At 40.0% G+C, this 24051-nt stretch overlaps 4 protein-coding genes and 1 long non-coding RNA gene across 6 annotated transcripts; 3 read left to right on the forward strand and 2 right to left on the reverse strand.

Annotated features, from left to right (window-relative positions):
• Nucleotides 1-1026: 1026 nt before the first annotated feature.
• LOC135598387 (putative disease resistance protein RGA4) lies at nt 1027-5094 on the reverse strand. Its single transcript, XM_065092094.1, has 3 exons — nt 1440-5094; nt 1292-1357; nt 1027-1200 (listed from the first exon to the last, which is right to left on the reverse strand). The coding sequence occupies exon 1, from the start codon at nt 4940-4942 to the stop codon at nt 1457-1459; it is 3486 nt and encodes a 1161-aa protein (XP_064948166.1). The 5' UTR covers nt 4943-5094; the 3' UTR covers nt 1027-1200; nt 1292-1357; nt 1440-1456.
• Nucleotides 5095-7031: 1937 nt separating this feature from the next.
• On the forward strand, nt 7032-11275 carry LOC135598388 (elongation factor 1-delta-like). Of its 2 annotated transcripts, none has more exons than XM_065092095.1 (8): nt 7032-7136; nt 7620-7734; nt 7820-7936; nt 8014-8092; nt 8282-8402; nt 8595-8708; nt 8824-8985; nt 11060-11275. In XM_065092095.1, coding segments are annotated over exons 2-8 (681 nt in total). In that variant the 5' UTR covers nt 7032-7136; nt 7620-7648; the 3' UTR covers nt 11062-11275. The 2 variants fall into 2 exon arrangements, with proteins under 2 accessions (XP_064948167.1, XP_064948168.1); XM_065092096.1 differs by having other exon boundaries at nt 7045-7140.
• Nucleotides 11276-11401: 126 nt separating this feature from the next.
• On the forward strand, nt 11402-13606 carry LOC103989575 (galactomannan galactosyltransferase 1-like). Its single transcript, XM_009408461.3, has one exon. It carries the CDS (start codon nt 11929-11931, stop codon nt 13387-13389), a length of 1461 nt encoding a protein of 486 aa, XP_009406736.2. The 5' UTR covers nt 11402-11928; the 3' UTR covers nt 13390-13606.
• Nucleotides 13607-15730: 2124 nt separating this feature from the next.
• On the reverse strand, nt 15731-20720 carry LOC135597997 (uncharacterized). Its single transcript, XM_065091515.1, has 6 exons — nt 20322-20720; nt 18366-18492; nt 16616-16755; nt 16315-16377; nt 16103-16171; nt 15731-15991 (listed from the first exon to the last, which is right to left on the reverse strand). The coding sequence occupies exons 1-6, from the start codon at nt 20499-20501 to the stop codon at nt 15920-15922; spliced, it is 651 nt and encodes a 216-aa protein (XP_064947587.1). The 5' UTR covers nt 20502-20720; the 3' UTR covers nt 15731-15919.
• Nucleotides 20721-21657: 937 nt separating this feature from the next.
• On the forward strand, nt 21658-23149 carry LOC108953021 (uncharacterized). The gene is made up of 3 exons (XR_010481465.1): nt 21658-21789; nt 22156-22534; nt 22614-23149. It is a non-coding gene; the product is annotated as an uncharacterized LOC108953021 (long non-coding RNA).
• Nucleotides 23150-24051: the final 902 nt, after the last annotated feature.

The following is a 24051-nucleotide window of genomic DNA, read 5'->3' on the forward strand; positions in this document are numbered from 1 at the left end:
CAACCATTTTAGCCAATATGAATTTCCCAGTTAGTGGAGTTATGTCTATGATCTGAACAGAAATTTATATCTTCATATTTATAATCATTTATATGCTCATGTTGATCACACCTGCTAGTTCACATCTAATTTGACATTTATTGTCTGCTATGTTTAGGTACTCCCTTTCAGCTTCTGTGACATATATGATTCTGCGACCAATTAGCGTTGTTAAAGCATGCATAGCTTCGGTGAGTTCAAAGTGAAATTAAACTATTAGCTGCACTCATTTACAGTTGCGTGGAGGTTCTTCGAGCAAGACAAGCATAAAGTCTCTTTGGATTGTCAAATAATTGTGTTATGATCAGACATTGGCAATCACCCATGAGTTGTACCAATTTTCACCCTGTGCTTGATCCCATTTCTGGAGTGAAGAAAGTAAATTGTGTTCCTGGAACAGTGAGTGATATGACTGGAATATTTTCTTTTGTAAACTCCATCACTTACGTCTTGGTTTATTGATTGTCCAAATGTATTTTTGGAAGAGCAATGCTGAGAATCATTATGTTATTTTGTTCTGAATTTTCACTTTCTCTTCCATTTTTGCCTTGTGTTTGTGAAGTTACTGAGCTTCATGAAGTGTAGTCTGTAGAGACTTTTCAAGAAATGAATGAAGATATCGCTCACAAGTTTTACTGGTGATTTTTCTTGGTATTGGCCATGTTGGATTGCCAATTCTATGTTGTAGCCTTTGTTTCAACTCTGTTTTGGGTTTTGCCCATGCAGTCGAAGACAAGTGGAGGACCCATCCGATGCATGCAGTTGCGATGAAGATTTTGATGACCTAGTTTTTATTTGTCGATATATGCAGTAGATTACATGCTTTTGGATACAAGATCTTCGATCAAATTATAGTCATAAAGCAATGCACGATGTAAGCAACAGCATTTGCAAATCTAGACATCAAGCAACAGCATGCTTGTGGAAGCAAGATCAAGATGAAAGCTTCGCTTAGCATAAAGCAACACAAAGAGATGTGTTCGTAGACAATAGTTTTTCTTTGTTCTTACACTGAAAGCAAATAGAAATTATGGTCCAAACATACATTCAAATCGAAGGAAAAAAGGGAAAGAAAAAACACAACGCTTTCAATCTGCCAAATTGCTTCAATCACAAATAGAAAGGGAAGTGAATGCCAAGCACAAAAGACTTCGATCGATCCTGCAAAAAACAAGTTCATACATATATATAAATGAAGCAAAGAGAAACATGCCGTACCAACAGAGGAAATTAAGAGGAACACAGAGCTTACACAGATGGTGACCACTCCACTCGTGCTGAGCCTTGATACACCGATCACAAAGACTTCCGAGTAATCCTGGAAGAAAGAAGAAGTTAGGGTACGTGTGAACCAAAAAAGCACGCAAGTAAACTGGAATGAGAAGAAGAACACGACTTACAGATACGACGAGCCCACTCATGCTGAACCTACGTTGGTGTCGTACATGTATGGATCCTTGTTATACCAAATGAACTCGTTGGCATCGGTGGCCCGGATCCTGACCTCCGGTATCTGGCGGATGATCTGCCAGTTGACCTCGCCCACGAGACACCTCTTCAACAATGGCAAGCTGCACTGCAGCTCAAGCTTTCTGAAACTTTGCTGCTGCTCCACGAGATCCGACAGCCATGGCGGCAGGGACTGCGCTGGTGGTGGACAAGACAGATGCAGGTGTTGCAAGCCAGCCAGATCTCCCACGTACTCCAAGTTGGGGCAGTCATCCACTTGCAGATACTTCAATGAAGGAAGGTTTGATATACGCCGCAAGCTGTTGTTATGCTTCACAGTGAGGTTGTCAGTCAGGAAGTCGAGGTTCTTGATTTCTCCAAAGCTATGAGTGCCCTCCATATGGAGTAACTTCAAGTTGGTCGGGCAAAGGCCTTCCGGAAGAGCTTTCAGCTTGGGACAGTCGACGAGCCAGAGCTCCTTTAGATTAGGAAGCAGCTTACGGCTGTTGCTGTTGCCGCTGCTGCTTCCGGTATCACCTGTCGGGGGTTCCAGGAGATCTGGACGACGTGGTGGGCGGTCATTGGTGGGCTGAGTGTCTCGGCTTCTGACCAGATCTATCTCAGTTCGTGGCGGCATCAGACCTAGAAATAGGTGCAGCTCATCTTCATTGATTGCCATAGACTGGAATTGCACTGTATCACCTGTCGGGGGTTCCAGGAGATCTGGACGACGTGGTGGACTATCATTGGTGGGCTGAGTGTCTCGGCTTCTGACCAGATCTATCTCAGTTCGTGGCGGCATCAGACCTGGAAGTGGATCCTCCTCACTTACAGCGGCTGTCATAAACAATTGGGCACGTTGGCAAATCGCATGTTGGATCCTCCTCACTTTTATTGGGAAGTGGAATTCTATATCGATGTCACATGTCGTCCAAATTTCCCAATTGGGCATGTTCGAGAATCGCATCACCTCAAGCATGGGAAACGCAGGAGATCCCCTTAAATTTCTGTCACCTGTGAAGTCAGCGCCAATGCTTGTGATTCCATTTGCCCCTCTAATGGATACTACTTTTAGCTCCGGAAGCAGGCCCAGTGGAGGAAGCTTGCAGCACGATGGAAGATCATGAATGCTCAAGTATGACAGCCGGGGGAAAGCAGTGTCCAGAGAAGTTGACAGGATCCATTCCGGAAAAAAGAAACCAGAATACCGTTTTATAAAAAGATACTGCAGGCTTGATGGGGGACAGAGTTGACTGCAAATCTTCTTAGCAGTAAAAGGATCCTGCAGGCTTGATGAACCAGAATATTTTTCTTCATCTGTACTCTCCCAGAAAAGATATAGTTGCCTAAGAAAAGGTTTGTCCTTCAGCACCGAACCTCCATTTGTTATTGCCCTATCCAACCTGTATATGCTCAGAGACCTCAACTTGGACAAAGGTTGCAGCTCCTTCAAGTCACCATCATCGCTGACGATGAACGCGTCAAGCTCGCTGAGATTTGTGAGTGACCCCATTCCCTTTGGCAAGGATGTTAATGGAGTGTCCTGCAGTCGAAGACATTGTAGATTGTACAGCTTCGTGATGGTCTTCGGAAGTTTACTAATGGATTTGCAGCCCGAGACGCTCAAAGTCTCCAGATTCCGAAGGCCCCCCACAGACTCGGGGAGCTCCCGTATCTTTGTTCGGTCAAGATCCAAGTGCCTAAGATGTGATAGTTCTCCGATGGACTTGGGAAGACTCTCGATGGATGTGTCGTTCAGAAGCAGGACTCTCAGGTTCCTTAGCTTTTTAAACAGATCATCTCTAATTGTACGGGCACGAGGGCTATCAAAGATGAGCAAAGATCTTAAACACTTCTCTTCAACGATTCTACTGGGGAGCTGTACACTCTCCCCTATGTTTGACGTCGACAATCGACGAAGCTTAGTTAATGGGTTCGTCGTATTCACTGATAGGAGATCACTGGCATAGACGCCCTCTCCTTGGATCAAGAACTGGGCAAGAGATATCAAAAGATCATGCATGGTGCATCTGCTGCCGTCTACAAAGGTAGGATCCACCTGCAGTAGGTTTCGCCAGATCAAGTCTTCGTAATAACCCTCGGCTATCTCTTCCATCGATAGTTCTCCGTTCTCCTTTGTGAAACCTTCAGCCACCCAATGCCGGGTAAGATCCTTACGGTACATATGAGTCTTCTTGGGAAACAAAGAGCAATACAGAAAACACTGCTTAAGATGAGAAGGCAAATCTTCATAACTCAAGTACAAAACCCCCGGTATTTTCTCATCGAGATTCGTCATCCTCCATAGATCACTTCTGAGAACCTTTTCCCACTCTATCGTACTTCTCCTGGATCTTAAAACCCCCGCAAGAACCTTGATTGCGAGAGGAAGTCCATCACATTTTTGAACCATTTTAGTTCCAATTTCCTTGAATCTCGAAATATCGCCCTTCTCTCTATTATCCCAAACCGTCTTCCACAGCAATTCCCAGCCACACTCTTCATCCATTTTCTCAACATGATGAACATTGTCTCCCATATTTCTTGCCACGTTTTCGTTTCTAGTGGTAACTACGATCCTACAATTACTGGCTGCCTCATGCATCAAAGGGTTCTTGAGTAAATCTTCCCATACCTCTGGACTCCATACATCGTCTAATACCAGAAGCAAATTTTTCGATAGGAGGGAAACAAGTTTAGGTTCAAGCTCCGCTCTACTCTCAGCTCCTTCAACACTTCCACCTACGCTTCTAATCATTTCTTTAAGCAAATCAGTCTCTGAATAGTTCTTCGTGACACACAACCATGCTCGAATCGGATAGTTTTGTATGATCCTTTCATCATTGAATATTTTACGCGCTAGAGTGGTCTTCCCAATCCCACCCATCCCGACAATCCCAAAAACAACACACTTTGGCTTCTCACTGATCTCCACTATGGAGTTGATCAGATTTTGGGCAGCGCCTTCGATTTGGGTTCCTATGATGCCTGCATTAACTTCTATGGAAGATGTCTCACGAGATCCTACTGGGTGAAGTGGGAGGGCTTTTTCGACGATCTCTCCATCAGGTATTATAGATCTATCTCCCGTGATCTCTTTCAGTCTATCATTAAGTCTTTTTATTCTACCACTGATTTCATAGCGGTGTTTGATAGGTCTAAAGAAATGAGGATTGCTTACCTTCAGCAAGCTGCCACCTTCGAAGATGCAAAGATCGATGATATCGTCAGCGTCGTACATGACATCCTTCAACTCCCTCACCCAGGTGTCCATGTCCGGATCTACATGCCTTCTTTGCTCTGCAGTGCGAAGAAAGCCTTTGATCCTCGTCAACCTTCTCTCCAGAGTTTTGACCTCCGCCCCCACGCATAGCACTTTGCATATCTCTCCCTCCGCGAAGTTGGTTATCTTTTGGAGGAACATTTTTACGGAAAACTCTAACACCATTGCCATCTCGTAACACAGCTCAAGAAGATCTAAGTGAGTGTCTCCAAAGTGAAGATCTGATTCCTCATTTATAGAGATAAGATCAGAATCAGGGCCCCATTTCCGTAAGAGAAGTCTTCCACAGCATGCATGCACCTATTGGTCCAATTTCCTGCTTCTTTGACCCTATTATGAAATAAATAGTCTGCCTTATTTTCTTATGACTTGTTGCTCTTTGTTTATTATGTGATGAAATAAAGCAACATTATATATATATATATATATATATATATATATATATATATATATATATATATATATATATATATATATATATATATATATATATATATATATATATATATATAATGTTTAGAAAGATGCTTAGAAAAACTTAGGAGACAAACATCGTAGAGTGCAAAGAGCAACAAAGAATCGGTAAACATTTGAAAGAATATAGAATGTAGATTTGGAAACTCATCACCATTTCTCGCTACAGCTCAAGAATAACTAGTTGATTGGTTGTGACTTGGTCGTCGTCGTTTAATTGCCAGCCCTTACTCTTCTACCAAAGAAAAGTCGGAGATGTTAATGCCCGACTCCCACCGATTCAAAGTCGAGTCTCCCTTGATTTTGATGTATGTGAATTTTCCGAAGAAAGTTCCAAATGCGAGACTGCTCATTCTAAAACCAAGCACCTTCTTCCCATCTTCTTGTGTCAATTCCGAGCTCATCAAGCTGGTGTCGAATGTGATGCCCTCTACCAAAGAAAAGTCGGAGATGTTAATGCCCGACTCCCACCGATTCAAAGTCAAGTCTCCCTTGATTTTGATGTATGTGAATTTTCCGAAGAAAGTTCCAAATACGAGACTGCTCTTTCCAAAACCAAGCACCTTCTTTCCATCCTCTTGTGTCAATTCCGAGCTCATCAAGCTGGTGTCAAATGTGATGCCCTCTAACTTATGGTGTTGGAGGGGGGGTTTTTGGTCGACTCTCGGCACCCATTTTTGTTTATTTTGCTGGCAAGTCTTTGCTTGTTGCATTCATTTATAGTTACATGGAAGTTCTTTGAGCAAAACTGGCATTAGCCTCTATGGAATGTCAAATAAATGTGCTACAATAAAAAATTAGCAATCACGTATGAGTTCTACTATTTTTTACGTTCTGTTTCATCCTGTTTAACTCAAGATTTGATTGTTCCATATGAATATAAATCACAAGTCAATTGAGGTTCATCTTTTGCATTTGTTATAGTTTAATCTTGATCGATACCACACTCATTCGATTCTAGAGATATTAAATCTTATATGATTGCGTTAGAACAGTTCCTCTCCGATGTTTAAATTAATTTTGAGTTCAAAGGATTCGATTAATATTTCAAATAATATTGGAAAAAAATCTTAGGAGCGTACTTGAGAGAGTCTTTTTATAATGGACTCTTATAACTATTGCTCCACATCAATTACGAAGAACGATTGTATATTTATCTCGTGCTTAATCATGATTGTATTACATTGATATTGAGGTGACAACCACATGACACTAAAGTATTAGTCAATATGATAACGAAATGTTAGTCATGTAGTATTAATGTGTCGATCATTTATCATTTATCGGTGTTGTTCATATGTTTCTGATCTATCGACCGCATGATATTATAAAGAAGACTTATAATATGTTGGACTTAGCTAAAAATAACTCAAAATGTACTGAACGTGATTAAGGGTGACTCAAAATGTGTTGAGTTCTAATCTCATCTTCAAAAAAAAAAAAAAACCAGAAGGAGGATTAAGAATTTATTCAAAAACCACCCATCTCAAACGCTCTAGCAACCTCAGCATTAAAGTCCATCCTTTTATATATTATAGAGGAACAGATAAATCAATAAGAAATACGTAAATAAATAGATGTATATACACATATTCAATATCATGAGATTATGGATGTAACAAATGAAAGTAATGATTAATCTAATTGTTTTACACTTATTTATAATACGGTCGGTGGTGGCTAATAGGCTGGGCCCATCCTGAGGTAGCCCACATCACGTGGGCCGGACCGGTTGGGGGCCGTAAATAGATTCGGTGATAATTAGGGTTCCGCTCTCTTTTTAAGTAGAACGCGCTGGATCGCGTGCCCTCCGCGTCCCATTGGCACTCCCTCGCTCGCTCACTTCTTTCAAACTCTAAAGTTGATCTTCGATTCGCGTCACCTGTTTCTTGTAGGTTGTTCAATTGCTGGATGATTCTCCGGCCAGGATTAGATCTGTAGTTTTGTTCCCTTTTGTTGTGGATGGATCTCATTGGGTTTTGCTGCCTATCTCTGGGCGTCGACTATGCTATTGCCGATGAGGACCTTATTTTTTACTGCAATATTGTGTTATCCATTCCATTTGTGTTTGTGGTCGACTATTGATTCGATAGAACAAACCCCCATCTTTTCCGTAGTGGTTTACTTGTGCGAAGATGTATTTGGTTTTAATTGGATCATTCTTTTAGCAAAGTTGGTAGTTTTTTTTCTTTAAAACACTTAAATGTCTCTTTTTTTCATCCACTTAAAAGTGGGCTAACAATTGACTATAGTGACATATTTTTCTATCTCATATTGTGATTGTTTTATTGAAATTTTAGCACTGTGGTTGTGAAACTGATGATGTTATACGTTGGAATACCCAAACTTAGATCTTTCCATCTTGTACCTGCAGGAGGCGGGATATTTATTTATTTGAAAGCAATGGCTGTTGTTTTCCACAATCTCAATGGTGCGTCTGGCCTCCAGAAACTCAATGACTATCTTCTTACCCGCAGTTATATTACTGGGTAGGTGTTTGGATGCTTTGGTTCCTGCTGATAAATATCTGCTGCTTCGATCATGGTATCTCATATTCGCTTGGGTTTGTTTCAGTTACCAAGCTTCAAAGGATGATATTGCTGTGTATGGTGCACTTAATGCAGCTCTGTCTTCGGACTATATCAATGTAGCTAGGTGGTATAACCACATTGATGCTCTTCTCAAGTTGTGGTATGTGCTTTGTCTTGGTTTTGTTCAATCTGAATGTATTGATCATCGCCTGTTGTTGACCTATGTGATGTGATCAGTGGTATCTCTGAGGAAGGCAATGGTGTGAAGATTGAATCATTTGAGGAGGCCCCATGCTCCCGTGTTGCTGGTGGCAAGGTGACATTTGAATTTTAAATACCTTGTAGTGCATAGTATTTTGCTGGTTTCGTTACATTGCTTTAGCATATTTTTCTATGTATGCAAATTGCACGACACTATTCAAAATTGTCGTATGTCCAATGTACTATATATAATATGATAAGTTACTTGATGAGTTAATTTTCTAATTGTGATCTGAAAATTCAGGCCTCAGCAGCGGAGGATGATGACGATGACATGGATTTGTTTGGTGAAGAGACTGAAGAGGAAAAGAAGGCAGCTGAAGAGCGTGCAGCAGCTGTCAAAGCATCTGGAAAGAAGAAAGAATGTAAGTTGGATACATTTTCAAGTGTGCATTTTTATAGGTATGTTTGGTTTCTGTTTCATGGCATGCATTTTGGCTGTCAAACATGCTTGTTGTGTTTTTTCCTTGAATTTTGTGAGCATGAACATATACATTTTGGTTGTTATATTCTCATCATAAACATTGTCTGAGCTGAGAATCTTTTCCTATGTGCAGCTGGAAAGTCTTCAGTACTTCTTGATGTAAAACCATGGGATGATGAAACAGACATGCAAAAGCTTGAAGAAGCTGTGAGGAGTGTCGGGATGGAGGGTTTGCTTTGGGGAGCCTGTATGTAGCCTGTTTCTCTCGAACAGCAAGGAGCTAAATTTGTCATTTCACTTCAATTCAGAATTTAGGAAGCACATTTCTGTCTTAATCTGATCTTATCTTGTTGAACATGCAGCAAAACTTGCCCCGGTCGGGTATGGTATCAAAAAATTGCAGATCATGTTGACTGTTGTGGATGACTTGGTCTCTGTTGACAACCTTATTGAGGACTATCTCTTGGTTGAACCAGCAAATGAGTACATCCAGAGCTGTGATATTGTGGCATTCAACAAAATATGTAAGTGCTTAATTTGTATTTGCGCTCTGTGCATCCATCTCTTATTGCCACTTTTGAATTATGATTAAACTATCCTTTATAGGCGAAAAGGTTTATTTGCCCCGGCAAATTTTCTTCGTAAGGGAATTTTTATGTTATGTTAATGTGTCAATGTTGTCTGACCAAAATATCTGCCTACAATCTTTTTTTCAGTTGCAATAATTGAGTTGTTATTTAACTGCTTTGAATACCTTTAGTTCTCCTCATCTAAATTCAATTTTTTGACTTGAAAGTCAAATATCTTGAACCAATAACTTCTGTTAGTATCAAGTCTCTTTTAAGCTGGTGGGCATTATTTTTACCATGGCCTTTCACCTCACATTTTGTCACTACCTGTTATGGAACCATCCTGCAAGATTTTTTGAGCCAACTTGTGAATGAAAAATGTTGTCCAATCCATGACGATAACTTCTGTTTGTTCATACAATTTATTTAAAACCAATGCCACAGTTCTTGGTCCACTAGTTTTTACCCATATAAAGTTTCATTGAGGGAGTAAATAATTTTTTATTTTCGAAATGTGATTCTTTCTCTAGTTCAACTTCTTTTTCGCATGACTTTTTGTATTAAAAAAAAATTCATACTCTTAAAACTGGAATTTCTTACCCCTTTTATTTATAAAATGTACCAAAAATAATGATCATTCTATCGAGAAAAATCTTTTTTCTGGTACTGTTAAGTTCATTTTTAAGACTTCTTTGTACCTTTTTCCAATATCATTATAGTGTTATATCCTTCTGTTTGCATGCCACTTCTCACCTTTAACCTTTGCCCTGATTTTTTAATAGGCGATGAATTGTTTGTTAATCATTTTATTCTTGATATATATATAAGGAGTGCTTTTGAAACTACTGCAAGATCTTGATGGTATTCAACTTTGGCACATGTCCTTTATCTTTCTGAATACTTGGGAACAGAGTTATGATTTTTATTTCTTAAATAAGATCAAGGTCTTCTAAGTTGATATTTCATCAGTTGATGTCGAAATGATTTTATGCTAAATTCTCAAGCTTTTGGACTATATTTTTATTTAGTAAGCTATAAAATGCAATTATCAGGCTATACTCTTTTGAATATACCATTTCTTAGATGGGAATGTGTTATAAGTTGTGGTATTATCCAAAAATGACATTGAGATTATCAACCATCTTATAATTAGCTGTAAAAAACATAGCTGAAAGTTGTGCTTTTATTAGTATTTCTTTCATAAATGGCATCAGCTATGGTATTTTTCTTCGGCCAAGCAGTTAGGTTTATGTTTTGCACAAGCCTAAAAATTCTTACCTAGCGTAGGTTTTGTTCCAAGCTGTGAATCACAGATACAGATATGGGATGCATGATTTTGATGCTTCAACTTTTCAAATTTTGAATGACAGTATGGCAAAGATACAACAATAGAAAATTTTTCAAAGCTAATTACATTCATTGTATATAAACCTTTAACAAAGTGTATAATTAACTTATTATTGAGAAGCTATTTTTTTAATGACATACTTATGCAGTGATGTATGGAAGGTAAAATAAAAGTTTCTGAGAGAGTCAACTAAATTATGCAATCATAATCTGATTCTCCATACAAGCATCAATTTTATTTTATTTTTCAAAAATCATATGTCCATCCTGTTCATCATCAAATGGTCTGACACCAAAATAAAAAAAAAACAAGGTCCTCAGAAGAGGTGATAACCTATTTTGAAGTAACAAAGTGCTTGACAGTTCTAAAGTATCAAACCTGTATACAAAAAGTACCCAAGCGCCATGCTGTGCATATGATTGGTATGTTCAAGAATTTTGGTCTCATAGTTTCCATGATGGACTGTTGTACTTTTGTGGCTTATGTAGTTGGTTGATCTGGTTATTTCTGTGTAGTTGGTTGCACTACCGTATATTGTATCTATCAACTTGGGAGGTTGCCATATCTTTTTTCAGAGATGCATGCCAGTTTCTGTTTCTTGTATGCTTGTCCTTAGTTTATTATTTGTACTTTGTTCTGTATTGTGCCATGAAATTAACTTAAGATGTTCATATTTGTCAGAGGACTGTTGTTTTGTTGCCTTGGAGACACTTGAAAGGCCCTGGTTTCACATGTCTGAAGTAATCTTGGCTGGTGATCCTGTAGCTGAGCTCCAATTCTTTTTCCTAGGTAAAAAAATAAGTTATTATTTTTCTAGAACATGCTCTGATAGACATTTATGAAACACTGCGGTTATCATATCTGGTCCTATGAGTTTATCAAACCCCCTCTTTATTATACATTGTTGTTACTGCTTTTTATGCTGATGGTGGTGTTGGTTGTGTTAATTGTTTGATCGATATGCCTTGAAAAAACAAATTAAAAAATAAATTTAATTTATTTTTCATCTCCTCATGCAATAATATATTTATTCCCATTATTTCTATAATGGTTTTATTATATATTTGGATCGACAAGTTAAGATGCTTTGCCCTGTCATGCTTGTTTAAAGAATATGATGTAGTTTACATTGGAGCAACTCATGAAAGTAGCATGCTATGATATCTGAATTATTCCTTTTAACTTTACATAAAAATTTAAATGTTTTTAATTTAATTAAATATATAAATTTTTTTATTAGATTGATCTATTGAGTTAATCCCAAATAATTAGGGAGGGATTTATGGGTTTTATTGTTACTGTTGAATCAATCATCTTCGTTGTTGATGAATCTTGTGATGATATATACTATTTTGTGAACGCATTTATTGTACCAATTCTTTGTTTTAATTTAAATATTTATTATTTTTAATTGAGAAAGGCTCATTCATGCGCGTACGAACGCGTACTCACCCGTTTCCCGAAGCACACGTGCCACGCACGTACTTGAAGTGTCTCTTTCTTCTCCTCATCCTCCATGGATTGCATGCCTCTCTCTCGTAGAAGACAACATGCAAACGGAGGACGAGACTCCCCCTCGAAAGAAGTCCTTCCTACGTTCATCCGTCACCTTGCTCGTCGCTGAGCGCCTTCTCTTATTCTTCTTCGGCGCCGGCGTCGCCCTCCTCTTCTCCGTCTCCGCCCTCTCCTCCTCTCTCTGCACCGTCCTGCCGAACCCCATCCCCACCCCCCTCCCTACCATCATCCATCATCGGCCTCCTCTCGCGCCTAGTAACCCTCGTCGGCCTCTTCCTGTGGCCACCACCGCTCCGAGGCCTCCTCTCTCCACCGTCACCCACCGCCGCGACTCCCGGAAGGACCACGATCGGCGGCGTTCCACACGCGCCACCTTCTATGACGACCCCTCCCTGTCCTACACCATCGACCGCCCCATCACCAACTGGGACTCCAAGCGCCGCGAATGGCTCCGCCTCAACCCGTCGCTGGCCACCCCGGACCGGGTCGTCATGGTGACCGGATCGCCGCCGGGGCGGTGCCCCAACCCGGGAGGTGACCACCTGCTCCTCCGTTTCTATAAGAACAAGGCCGACTACTGCCGCCTCCACGGCTACGATCTGTTCTACAACACCGCCCTCCTCCACCCAGAGATGCCCGGGTGCTGGGCCAAGATCCCGTTGGTTCGCGCGGCCATGGTGGCTCACCCGGAGTCGGAATGGGTGTGGTGGGTGGACCAGGACGCGGCCTTCACCGACATGGAGTTCCGCCCCCCGCTCCACCGCTACCGGGCGCACCACTTCGTGGTTCCCGGTTGGCCGTACATGGTGTACACCGCCCGCGACTGGGTGGGCCTCAACGCCGGTGTCTTCCTCCTCCGAAACTCCCAGTGGGGCCTCGACTTTCTCGACGCCTGGGCCAGCATGGGTCCCCAGACCCCACACCATGGCAAGTGGGGCCGGATCCTCGACGCGGAGATCCGCGGCAAGCTCACATCCTTCGCCGACGACCAGTCCGCTCTCGTCCACCTCCTGGCCAAGGAGCAGCGCCGCTGGCGCGATAAGGTGCACCTGGAGAGCGCCTACGACCTGCACGGGTACTGGGAGCCCATCGTGGGGCGCCTGGAGGACGTAGCGGCGGCGTACGCCGAGATGGAGCGGCGGGACGCCGTGCTCCGGCGGAGGCACGCCGAGAAGGAGGCCGGGAGCTACGGGGAGACGAGGAGCCGTTACCTCGACGCGGCCGCCGGCGGCGGGGGGGAGAAGGGGAGTGGCAAGCGGTGGCCGAGGAAGCGGCGGTCCTTCGTGACGCACTTCACGGGTTGCCAGCCCTGCGGCGGCGACCACAACCCGGCGTACACGTGGCAGGGATGCGTGGTCGGCATGGCGCGCGCGCTCAACTTCGCCGACGACCAGGTCCTGCGGGCGTACGGCTTCGGCCACACGAATCTCAACGACTCGGCGTCCATCCGTCCGCTGCCGTTCGGTTACCCAGCCTCCTCGCGCGGTGGCCGGTGATGGCGCCCGGCACATTTAGCTGGCAGCCGTCGGTTTGCCAAGAGACTCCGCGTCGTACGGCCGTCACGTGATTTGTACGTCTGAGGCCTTCCGTGGTAGTCGCTCAAATGTGATTGTATTGTACAAAAAAAAGAAGATTTCATGTCACTTTGATATCAACTTTTTTTTTCTTAATGATGTAATCACAACACATCAATAGATCCAATTATAATTGTAAGCCAAGGATGTATATATAATGAACCATTATTGCAATGGAATTTGTAATGAGATTAAAGAAAAAACAAGTAATGCCATAGGTTAAATCCTCCTTTTGTTTGAATGATTGTACACCTTTCATTTTCTATCCAAAACATTCGTAACCATGCTATCCCCTTCCTCCACCATCTCCTTTTCTTTTCGACTCTTCTTCCTCTCTTCCTTCACCATTCTCTTCATGGCCTGGCACCAATAATTAAAATCAGATTACAAATAGTTCGCTACATCTTGCCTTCATGGACTGCATCCAATTTCTATCGTGAAGGTTAAATCATAATTTAATTGCTCAAGATCAAATTGTGATAATTGTATTAAGGATTGCAAGTTCTGAGAAGCACCATGTAATAAACAAAAAGGAAACATGACGATGACCATCCACCACCTATCACCATTAGCAGCAAACACCAGTGTCCTACCATATCTTTCTGAAAAAGAAGAGACATGTCATTTTTTATACAACCACATGCTTGACATAATAGGATTAAGTGGTTGTAAGAATTTTCATATGGGTAATTACAACCTTATAGTTAGTTATAAAAAATTACATTCACATCCTTATAATTATAAAAATAAAATATCTAGGTCTATCTATACTAACATTATCAATTTTATCGATAAAAATATAAGAATAAAAAGATTAAAATTTTTTTTAATATTTGATGATAGATAATGGTATCGTTGGCATTGACGTCGACGTAGTTGCTTGACCGTCTCCAACAACGATAAGGTCCTTTCTCACCACGATGCACTCACTTGCACGAGGAGTGCGTCGTTGACCTCATCGCCACTCACCCTGTGCCAACCTCTCACCGCTTGCCTCGTATCGTTCTGCATTTATATCGATGCTGACACAATTGCTGAGCGACAACTACGTTGGTGTCAATGCAAATGATGGTGGCTACCACGACATTTTCAGCAACGTTGGTAGTCATCTCATCGCTAACCCATTGGGTGGGTCCTAGCCTCAACTGAAGTTAAGGTCAACTTCTATCGCTCCCCCTACAATCACTCGCCTCGAGTCATTGCTTAGCAATCATATCAACATCAATGCAAATGGTGATGGTCACGCCGCGATGTCTACAACAAATATAGTGGTTACCTCGTCGCTAACTCGTTGGGTGGATCCTAACCTCGACTGAAGTTAGGGTTGTCGAAGCTCCTGTTGCTCCCCTCGCTATTGCCTGCCCCATGTCGCTCTGCATATGCATCAACATTGATGGTGGTGGCAATTGTGACATCTTCAACAAAGATGATGGCCATGTCACCACTAACCTATTGAGCAAATCCCAACCTCGACTCGAAGCTAGGATCCACCCAATGGGTTAGCAACGAGGTGACACCATCTTTACCATAGACGTTGTGACGACCACCACCAGATATGTTAACACCAACACAATTGTTAAGCCGACACAATTGACAACTACATCAACATCGATATAAATGTAAAACGACATAAGACGCACAATAATAAGATCGACAACATATTCCTAATAAAAACAAGTGACATCGTAATGAGAACGAACCTTATTATTATCGAAAACAACCAAGCAAATGTATCAACATTAACACCAATGACACCACCATTTGCCACCACTGATTAAACATTCAAATTATCTTTTATCATTTATTTTTATATTTTCATAGATAAAACTAACATCGTTAAGATAAATATTCACTTTCATAATTATAAAGATATCAATATAATTTTTTAAAATATAATAATCAAAATAATAAAAATAACTAATTATAAAAAATAATCTATAATTAACACTATATTTGATAAATTGATAAATCGACTAAAATCCTCAACAATAAAACACAGGAAAAGCTCAAGTAAGACGAATATGTTTTGTTACAAAGTAGAAGTTCAAATCCTAGCTGGAAGTGGAAGAAAAGGTCCCCCAAATAGGAAGGATGCGGAAATCACATTGTCTCAGCTATGATCAGGTGATGACCCACAGCATAATTCCTTCGAAAGCTACATCACTCGTGCATTAACTTCAACTTCTGCTAATAGTTATAAGATTTATCACCTAAAAGGAAAACATGCATTCCTTCCTCGTAGTCTGCAGTGCATCATTGGTAATGTTCAGAACCATGATGGCTGCATGATGCTTACCAGAAAACATATCTACATTATAGGGATGACACAAATTTCTAGCTACCCAAACTAACATCCAAGTTTGTTGCAACATCCACGCTCTAACATACATATGTTACATAATGTGGCTGCAAACAGCAAAAGTTAGCATGAATGTAGAAAACCCTTGCAAGTTCAAGTGCAGACAGTCTTCAGCCTCTTTGCAGCCTGCACAAATCCTACAATAACCTGCAACTCATCCAATTGCTTCAGGATAAACAACAAGCAATTGGGTTCACAGAATCCATTGTCAACTTTTCCGGTTTTTCGATAAAATTTATTATTACAAATGCACACACACGAAAATACTAGACTTGCCTGTGACATAAAATGCCTCTGGACTACATCAATTAGTTGCTCCTTAGAAGGGTTAGGACTGGCATCCACCTGATGCAGACCGAAAGCACGTGAGTTAGATAAAACAAAGAAAAGGATATGCTGGAAGAAAAAATCATCATATCGGCGCCAACAAGAGAAATCTGATACATATAAAAGTTAACCACGAAAAGATTGCGTAAAGATTAACTTACAAGATTAAAATGACGCCAATATCTCCATAATGCTCTTGTTTCTAGCTTGCTCAGGTCAACTTTCTGCACCAACCACAGAGAGAATCTCTTCATTAGTAACACCAAGGTACATTTTAAGTGATCCTGACATTAAGTTTGCACACCAAAGCAACCCAAAGGATAACAATCGACAATGGCACAACCCAGAAACACTCGTAAGGCATTCTATAATATGTCAGGTAACAAGACCCAAATGCTGAATCATGTCTAATAGAGCCAGCCCATAACACTGTTCACACTGCAGTTGTTCATATAAACTTACAGTTATACTCCTGGAAGATGTAACAGATCCCTTCGAATGTGAGTCACAAGACAGAGACCGGCTCAAGGATTTGTTAGACGATCCCTTGTGATGCCTAACCCTTGACTTATGTGGCTTTTGCAATTGCATATCATAAGACACTGCAAGAAGTGATTGCGAAAAAAAATTAAATATGATGAAACCATGCCAGGAGCGCTGATCAAAGTAGTAATAGGTGCCTTTATACAAGCATATTCCATCTCAGCAACAATGATACTTTATTATAAAAGAAACTTCCAATATATCAGGATGTACTAACAAAACATGGATTTTTCACAGCCTGGTTCATAAGTGCATTCCTATTTTCAAAGAAAAAAAACTATAAAAAAGTGCTGAAATGCAAAATTGATTTTTTTTACTAATTGAAACTTGACTTTGGATATATTTAGCTAATGAAAGAGTATTTTAACACATATATGGAAAGTAGGTTGTGTAAGTTATGTACATCAGTAACATGTAGCCTCATAATTGAACCTACTAGCAAATCGAGTCAGGGAATATCCTTCAAAGTTACTTAAAGACCACATGGTCATCTTAAAATAAAACCGCAGCATAATACTTAGTGTATTATCGTGTTTCTGAAGAACATGGATATATACTATCAATCTCAAAAACAGTTTCTACATAATCATGCTCTAGTGTACTACAACAACACTTACTCTATTACAATGAGGAAAAAAGAGACTCAGATTCAATAATGAAGTTGCACTTCTATAGAAAGTCCAAAAGAAAATGACAAAATTATATGTATATCATTCCAAAATTAGTATCTTTGGTATTTGCCCATCTAAATTGAAGTTTATCATATGTCCTAACAAAACTCAAAAACATGCAGATATATCATTATGGTTGATCTCCATTAGTCAGACCGTTTTCATAAAAATGTTAAAACTCCAATCAACATTGCTACCTCTTAAAAAAAAAATTATATACCTCCTAAATTAGTAGTTTTTGTATATATTCATTAAATTTAAGTAAGGAAATCAGAAGGTGAGAATGTAATTCATTTAAATTAAGTTTAGGAATTGAGGAGGTGAAAATGTAATGGGTATTTTAGTTATTAAAAAATTTAATACTTTTTTTGAACTCATTGGTAACCCTGGTCAACAATGGCTAACCTGAGTTTATTAGAGGAATGCTAACAGGTGTAGCACATTTGGAAGAATTAAATTTGAAGAATATATGGAATAACTAAATATTTGAAGGGATATATATGCCACCTTAAAATTTGAAGCTAATATGCTATATAGGAACTCCTAAAGGATAGATATGAAGAAACCCAAAATTATCAAAATTTGTAAATACAATTTAGTCTTTGACCAGTCAGTCAGCAACATACAACAATTGTTGGAAAGACGAATCTTTTCCTACTCGCTGCAATATATAACAGTTATTTGGAAGCCATATCCTGTGACACAGTTACAAATTCCCTCTTATATAAAGCACAGAAGGCCAAAGAATGGGGAAAAGGAAGACCAGGGCAAAACTGAACAAACAAACAACTTAGCTACTTAACGCAAGAAGATGTAGTTAATACATGATCTTGTGGAGAAATTGAAACCATCAGCTTGTTCGACCTAAAAGATAATACAGATCACTATACCTCCTGAATTGGTCCTACATAATCGATGGTTGGTAAATGGTACGTTTTTAATTGAAGAAAGGAAATAAAAAATATAATTGATACAGACTTGACCAATAGTAAGCTTACCCATATCTGAACCATTCCATTGCATGTTGTCACATTCAGTCTCATCATCGTCCTCATGGCCAGTAGGGGCTTCAATCACACTGAGAGCATTTCTTTGCAGTTTCACTTCAATACCATTAGTAAGAACCTGAAATTTCATGGGAAATAATTAGAATTATATTACTTCATACTAAAACACAGAATGTGATATCTATCACATGATTTCATCTAAGCTGACCACAATTAGGAAGAAAAGAATAGATACATAAACTAACTACAAATCTAGAGAACAACGATCAAGACCACAATATGCCACTACGTGTTGCAAGCATTCATTCAAGACACAAAACCATGAGTGCAGAGCCATCACAAGGTTTCACTACCTCATGCATGTAACAAACATGCTGAGGACAGCAGTGCAGTCAATTTTGTAAATACGAATAAAAGCTCTACAGGGGGACATACCCCGTGCATCTAGGGAGGGTCAATGCAGGGTCTAGGAATGGTCAATGTATGTAGCCTTATCTCTAAATATAGAGAAGTCTTTTTCGTAACTCGAACCTGGTCTCCCAGGTAGCAAATGATCAAACTTAGAGTAAAAGCTTTAAGCTAAACTGAACAATAGTTCAGTCTGCAACCCTGAAAGATAGGGAGTAGGCCTTCATGTCCTGCTGAGCATCAGAACTACTAATAAACAATAATGTTTTCTCCATAAAACATCATGCATCTTCAGTCAAGTAATTAATCCAGTTCATTTTCCATTTTGACAACTATGCCAGCAAAAGTAGATTCATCCTAAGAGAACAAATATGCATAAGAACAGGATCATGCAAACAAAGCAGCAGAAAAATCAGATTACAATGATCAGATAATTTTCAGAAATTTCTACCTGAGTTCATTCAGATTTGGTGTATAATGCACTCAGATGGATGATATCAGTAGCAATTAAAACTTGCAAATTTGGGCACATAAAATCCAAAGTAATGCAGGAAAAAAAGATTAATTTAGGGTCCATATAAGGAATACTGATGAAAAATTAGCAAGAAGCATATATTATATATAATGTAAGGGACCAAAAAAGAAAGTTCAGATCAAAGAATATTTATATCAAATGAATATTGAATTAATAAATTTAATTAAAAAATACAATTCCTACGAAATAAGAAACTAATTTCTATATAAAAAAGTCAAACTCTTTTTCGTTTCCTTTTCTTTCTCTGCCCAACCACAAGAACTGACTTATCATTACACTAAACCTCAGATCTACCAAAAACAGAAAAAATGTCGTTATAGCATTTGAGAAACCAATCGTCATTAACCAATTACACCTTTCAAAGTTCCATATCTACTAACACAAACCACTAATCTGCTGAGAATGTAATGAAAAAAAAAAAAAAAGCGGAAGAAAATTCACCATAAGTGCCGTCCACATTTAAAGCCAACAGAGCATTTTTCTATTATAATTACTAAGATCGAAGAAAATTAACAACATCTTAGATAAAATAGAAATGTTAAAGAGACGAAGCAGTAAAATTTTATTAGAGAACTTTCGCATGCAGAAACCGAAAGATTGCAAAAATGATACAAACAAATTTAAGTTATATAAGAACCCTAATCTTTCGATCAAACTCCACCTTAAATCACTAAATCTGTAATTGCCTACATAAATGCAGCTTTAATTACAAGAAAAGAAGAGGCAAACAGAAACGATCATTTTCATTATCAGAATCCACACGGTCAAACTGTCCTTTTCTTACTACTAGAAAACAAGAAAAAGACCCATCAATTCGAACTCTAGATACATTAAATTGGACCACATTGCACAATTAAAACGCAAAAAAAGGAAACCCCAATGTTGTAGGGACTGAAACCCTAGAAAATTCAGCACCAACACCACTGAAAATCTCCGAAAAGAACAATCTTTCCTTGCAGAGAAGCCCAGAATCCAACCGGGAACGAGCAAATAACGCAATTTACCAGCCAATGCCATCCGCCGAGACCGACGGCCTTCTTGACGACCCCCTGGAGACCGACGAGAACCGATTTGGTGCGGTTGTTGCCGGTCACGACCACCTTAGTGTGCCGCGGAAGCACCGATAGCTCCTCCTCGCTGCTCTCCCCGCAGCCCTGTTGGCATCCGCCGCTCATCGCCAGCATTAATTACCCCTCCCGCTCCCCCCGCTCCCCTCCACCTCAACTTTCACCAGAAAGTGTCGGAAAAATCCAAGGAATCAGATCCAGGCGCCAAATTGGATGCGGCGATCGAGCATTGCGATAAAAGGTTGGAATTTTGGAAGCAATTAGAGAGAATTTGGTGGGAATTATTTGAAAGAGATTGACGGTGTCGGAGTGTGCGTGAGCGAGTTTTCTTTTCGCTCATCGTCTTTTCTCACCTTTTATCGTGTGCGTCTCTTTCGGGGCCATGAATCCCGACGACCACTGTAGAACCAATGGAGTACTGCCACGTATAGCAGGGGCGTGGTGAACCCGGCGCTCCTCGGATTCGAAGATAGCGGTTACGGAGGACGAGCGTTATATTTCTAAAATGACGATTTTACCCCATACCTCTTCTGGTTCGAACCCGCTTGACTTATTATTATCTGTTTAAAATTTTTAGCTGTATTTTATATTTTTTATATTTCATTTTAGTATATAAATTTTTGAATAACCGATTTGGATAAGAAATGTATCGAAGATCTTTTGTCAACGAATAAGCGCTCAACAATAAGATGCAGTATTATTTATTTATATATAAATAATATATATTATTTATAATTTTTATTTGAGAACAACGACGAAGCAAAAGATTCACATATATGTAATGGATGGTGATGATGTCAATATGGTGGCCTGGCGAGGGTAATAAGGGAAGGAGGAACAGGGGACGGTGACGGAGAAGTCACCGTTAGGTGGGACCCATATGGTGTTGTAAACTTATCTCTCGTCCTCCTTCCACGTGACGGTGGGAGAGGCGTCCGTTTGCGGTTCGTTATACCTTCTTGTCACAAATAATTTAGGACCAGTTTGTTACTCGATCGTTGATTGGCGAGTAGGACGGTGCAATCGGGCCCCACATCTGACGCTTCAGTCGTCATCACAACGGGTACGTCCAAAGTGGATCTCAGGAAAATCACTTATATTCCCCCGTCCGACACCCGCCGTCCAGCCACGAACCCCGGGAAAAAAATATCTACGGGCGGCGCCACTACGGGTTTTCCCGCCACAGCCGTGGAATCTCGACCGTCCATCCTTCGCTTCCCATCCTTCCAGTGTGCGAATAACTTGAAGCCAAATGCATCCCTCATGGAAATAGGAAATGAATGCTTTCTGCTTAGGCATTGATTCATCGAGTGGAAACTCCCAGCACAGAACGCAAAGCAGTAAAGAAGATGATTCAGACATGGATTTGGCATTCAAGCCTCGGCCGTAGGGAATTCCAGTAATGGTAGGTGTTCTCTCATTCAAGGTCTTCATGAAAAGACAAACTGTTTTAATTGGAGCTAGCAATATCCTGACAGGATTCAGCATCATCTTTCAGAAGTGACAAGTTGTTTTGGACTTCTGTCATCTCTCTGAGACATCAAGCACTAAAACACTCCTTTCAAGGCTATCTACTCATCTTATAGTCACAAAGTAGGATCCCAACGTTTCTTCTCGGCAAGATTTGTTGTGTGTTTCATTTTACCGTTCCCTCCCAATGATTTCATCGGTAGCTTCTCATCTCTGACAAGCATGACATTTAGAACCAGCTTTGAGGACTGTAGCCTTTGTTTGGAATCTTAGTTGACACAATAGAAATTTTTTCTTGTAGGCATATTTAAGGCTGTCAGCATGGTGTAAATGAGGCTTTTATATGTTCATGTCAAAGACTATGCATGGTCTCCTTCCTGGTAAAGAAGCTCAATCAATGCAAGAACAGGAAATATGTGACTAGCCACTGTTAAAGCAATAGCATTGAAAGGACAGTTCGATAAACCAAGATACACTGATATATCTCCAAAGTTACAGCATCGCTCAACAAAGTTCAGATCTTTTTCCTCATCATGAAGCTATTCCACTCAATTGGTCACTCAGCTGCAAGGTAAATTTGGCTGAACAAGCTTTGATGCAGTGATGCATATCTGTATCCCTACTCACTCTGCTTCGTCTCGGAGGGAATCAGGGAGCATGGTGTGTCCAAATTTATTATGGTGAGTTGTCCCTTTTCTTTTGGCTTCTACAAGCTTCTTTGAGGACCTACAGCACACTTTATTATGCTCTTGTAAGCAGCATGGGCTTTCATTCTTCGATGTAACTTTTTGAAATAAAGTGACTGGTGATGGAAGCTGCTCCTTTTCTCCACTGAGGTAGCATGGCTTGTGTCACTGGTCTTACCATGTCGCAAACTAGAATCTTTCAGCTTGCGAGGACTCAAAGTAGACCATCCATAAGAGATGAGAAAGACATAAATCTGGCGGCCTGCAGGTTGGTTGGCAAAACCAAGGAGGAGGGTGACAAAAGCAATCAGAGAGACTGAAAATAGAGGAGCTTGTGGAAGGATGTGGGAGAAGAGTGGTGGCTGAGGTACAGAGAGAGAAGGTAGTAGCTTGCCTTGTAATAGGCACTGACCTCAGCTGAAGGCAAACTTTTCACCTTAGTTCTGTTTTATGGGATTTCTCCTGGTGTGCATTGATGGGTGTACTCTGCCCATCTTCTATAACATTGGATGGGATCTTTAGAGCTAGGAAATCACAGCACTAGACCAGAGAGGATGGAAGGATTTCCTGTGTTTTCCCCCATGGAATTGTCAAGATTTGGTGCCACAAGAGACTCTTGCTTCAGTTTAACATATCCCTTTCCTTGTATTATGCTGATCTTTTTTTATTCTGATCTGTTTTATTTGGTTTAAGATACTCCTTTGATGTTATTTCCTTGTTCTTAAGGCTTTTATATCAGTTGTGAAGATTCAAAATCATACAACAAGCATAAGAGAAATGCATTTTTTTTTAATTGCAAATTCTTATAAAAAAGTAAAGTTGTGAGAAATTCATATGATAATAATAAAAAGATAGAGACTAATCTCCTGAAAACAAATACTAATTAGAAAGTTGGCTTTTTATTGAAACAGCCAGCTTATACTGATAGACAATGTATTAATTACAGATTCTCAATCACCGGTCCAAATAAATTGACAATTAAAGTATCATAATTCTTGCCAGCTATGTTAGGATCAATTTCACAAAATATGCACAATAATTATTCAGTAACTCCTCAGAAGAAGACCTGATTAGTGAGGGGGTGACATTACAAAACTCAATAATGCATGACACCCTTCTCAAACTAAATCATGTGTTCTAATGGCAATTGTGTGAGCCTCAGTACAAGATGTCCATAAGGTTGATCACTTTGAAGGTCTCTTGAATACAACAATCCTCTTAGCAGTATTAGTAGGACTTGGTTCTCGCAGAATCATTCTTTGGCAGTATCAGAACAGTTCCAACTAGGTTCAGTAGCAGATTACAAGCCTATACCTCTCCCAATTGTCCTGTTACTGTTAAAGAATGGTTCACATGCATTTCTATAGAGCTCTCCTCTTGATTCCGTACAATTAACATCACACTATAGGTTAAAGGATATCTCATCATCATTGGAATATCAGATGAACCAAGACAATCTACTTGAATTAAGTAGCAAATTCTTTGATCTTCTCGGTCCAAGAAAGGTTAAG

Source organism: Musa acuminata, chromosome BXJ2-1 (genome assembly GCF_036884655.1).
Source record: "Musa acuminata AAA Group cultivar baxijiao chromosome BXJ2-1, Cavendish_Baxijiao_AAA, whole genome shotgun sequence".
NCBI lineage: Eukaryota > Viridiplantae > Streptophyta > Magnoliopsida > Zingiberales > Musaceae > Musa > Musa acuminata.

What these genes read in the sequence shown, in the direction of transcription:
- LOC103989575 (XM_009408461.3), top strand. Translation starts at nt 11,929, where the DNA reads ATGCAAACGGAGGACGAGACTCCCCCTCGAAAGAAGTCCTTCCTACGT.
- LOC135598387 (XM_065092094.1), bottom strand. Translation starts at nt 4,942, where the DNA reads ATGGCAATGGTGTTAGAGTTTTCCGTAAAAATGTTCCTCCAAAAGATA.
- LOC135597997 (XM_065091515.1), bottom strand. Translation starts at nt 20,501, where the DNA reads ATGCTGGCGATGAGCGGCGGATGCCAACAGGGCTGCGGGGAGAGCAGC. An exon ending in TCGGCGGATGGCATTGGCTG is followed by an intron (nt 18,493 to 20,321) that starts GTAAATTGCGTT and finishes ATGAAATTTCAG; the next exon opens with GTTCTTACTAATGGTATTGA. An exon ending in ATTGGCGTCATTTTAATCTT is followed by an intron (nt 16,172 to 16,314) that starts GTAAGTTAATCT and finishes GGTCTGCATCAG; the next exon opens with GTGGATGCCAGTCCTAACCC.
- LOC135598388 (XM_065092095.1), top strand. Translation starts at nt 7,649, where the DNA reads ATGGCTGTTGTTTTCCACAATCTCAATGGTGCGTCTGGCCTCCAGAAA. An exon ending in GATGCTCTTCTCAAGTTGTG is followed by an intron (nt 7,937 to 8,013) that starts GTATGTGCTTTG and finishes TGATGTGATCAG; the next exon opens with TGGTATCTCTGAGGAAGGCA. An exon ending in GGGTTTGCTTTGGGGAGCCT is followed by an intron (nt 8,709 to 8,823) that starts GTATGTAGCCTG and finishes TTGAACATGCAG; the next exon opens with CAAAACTTGCCCCGGTCGGG.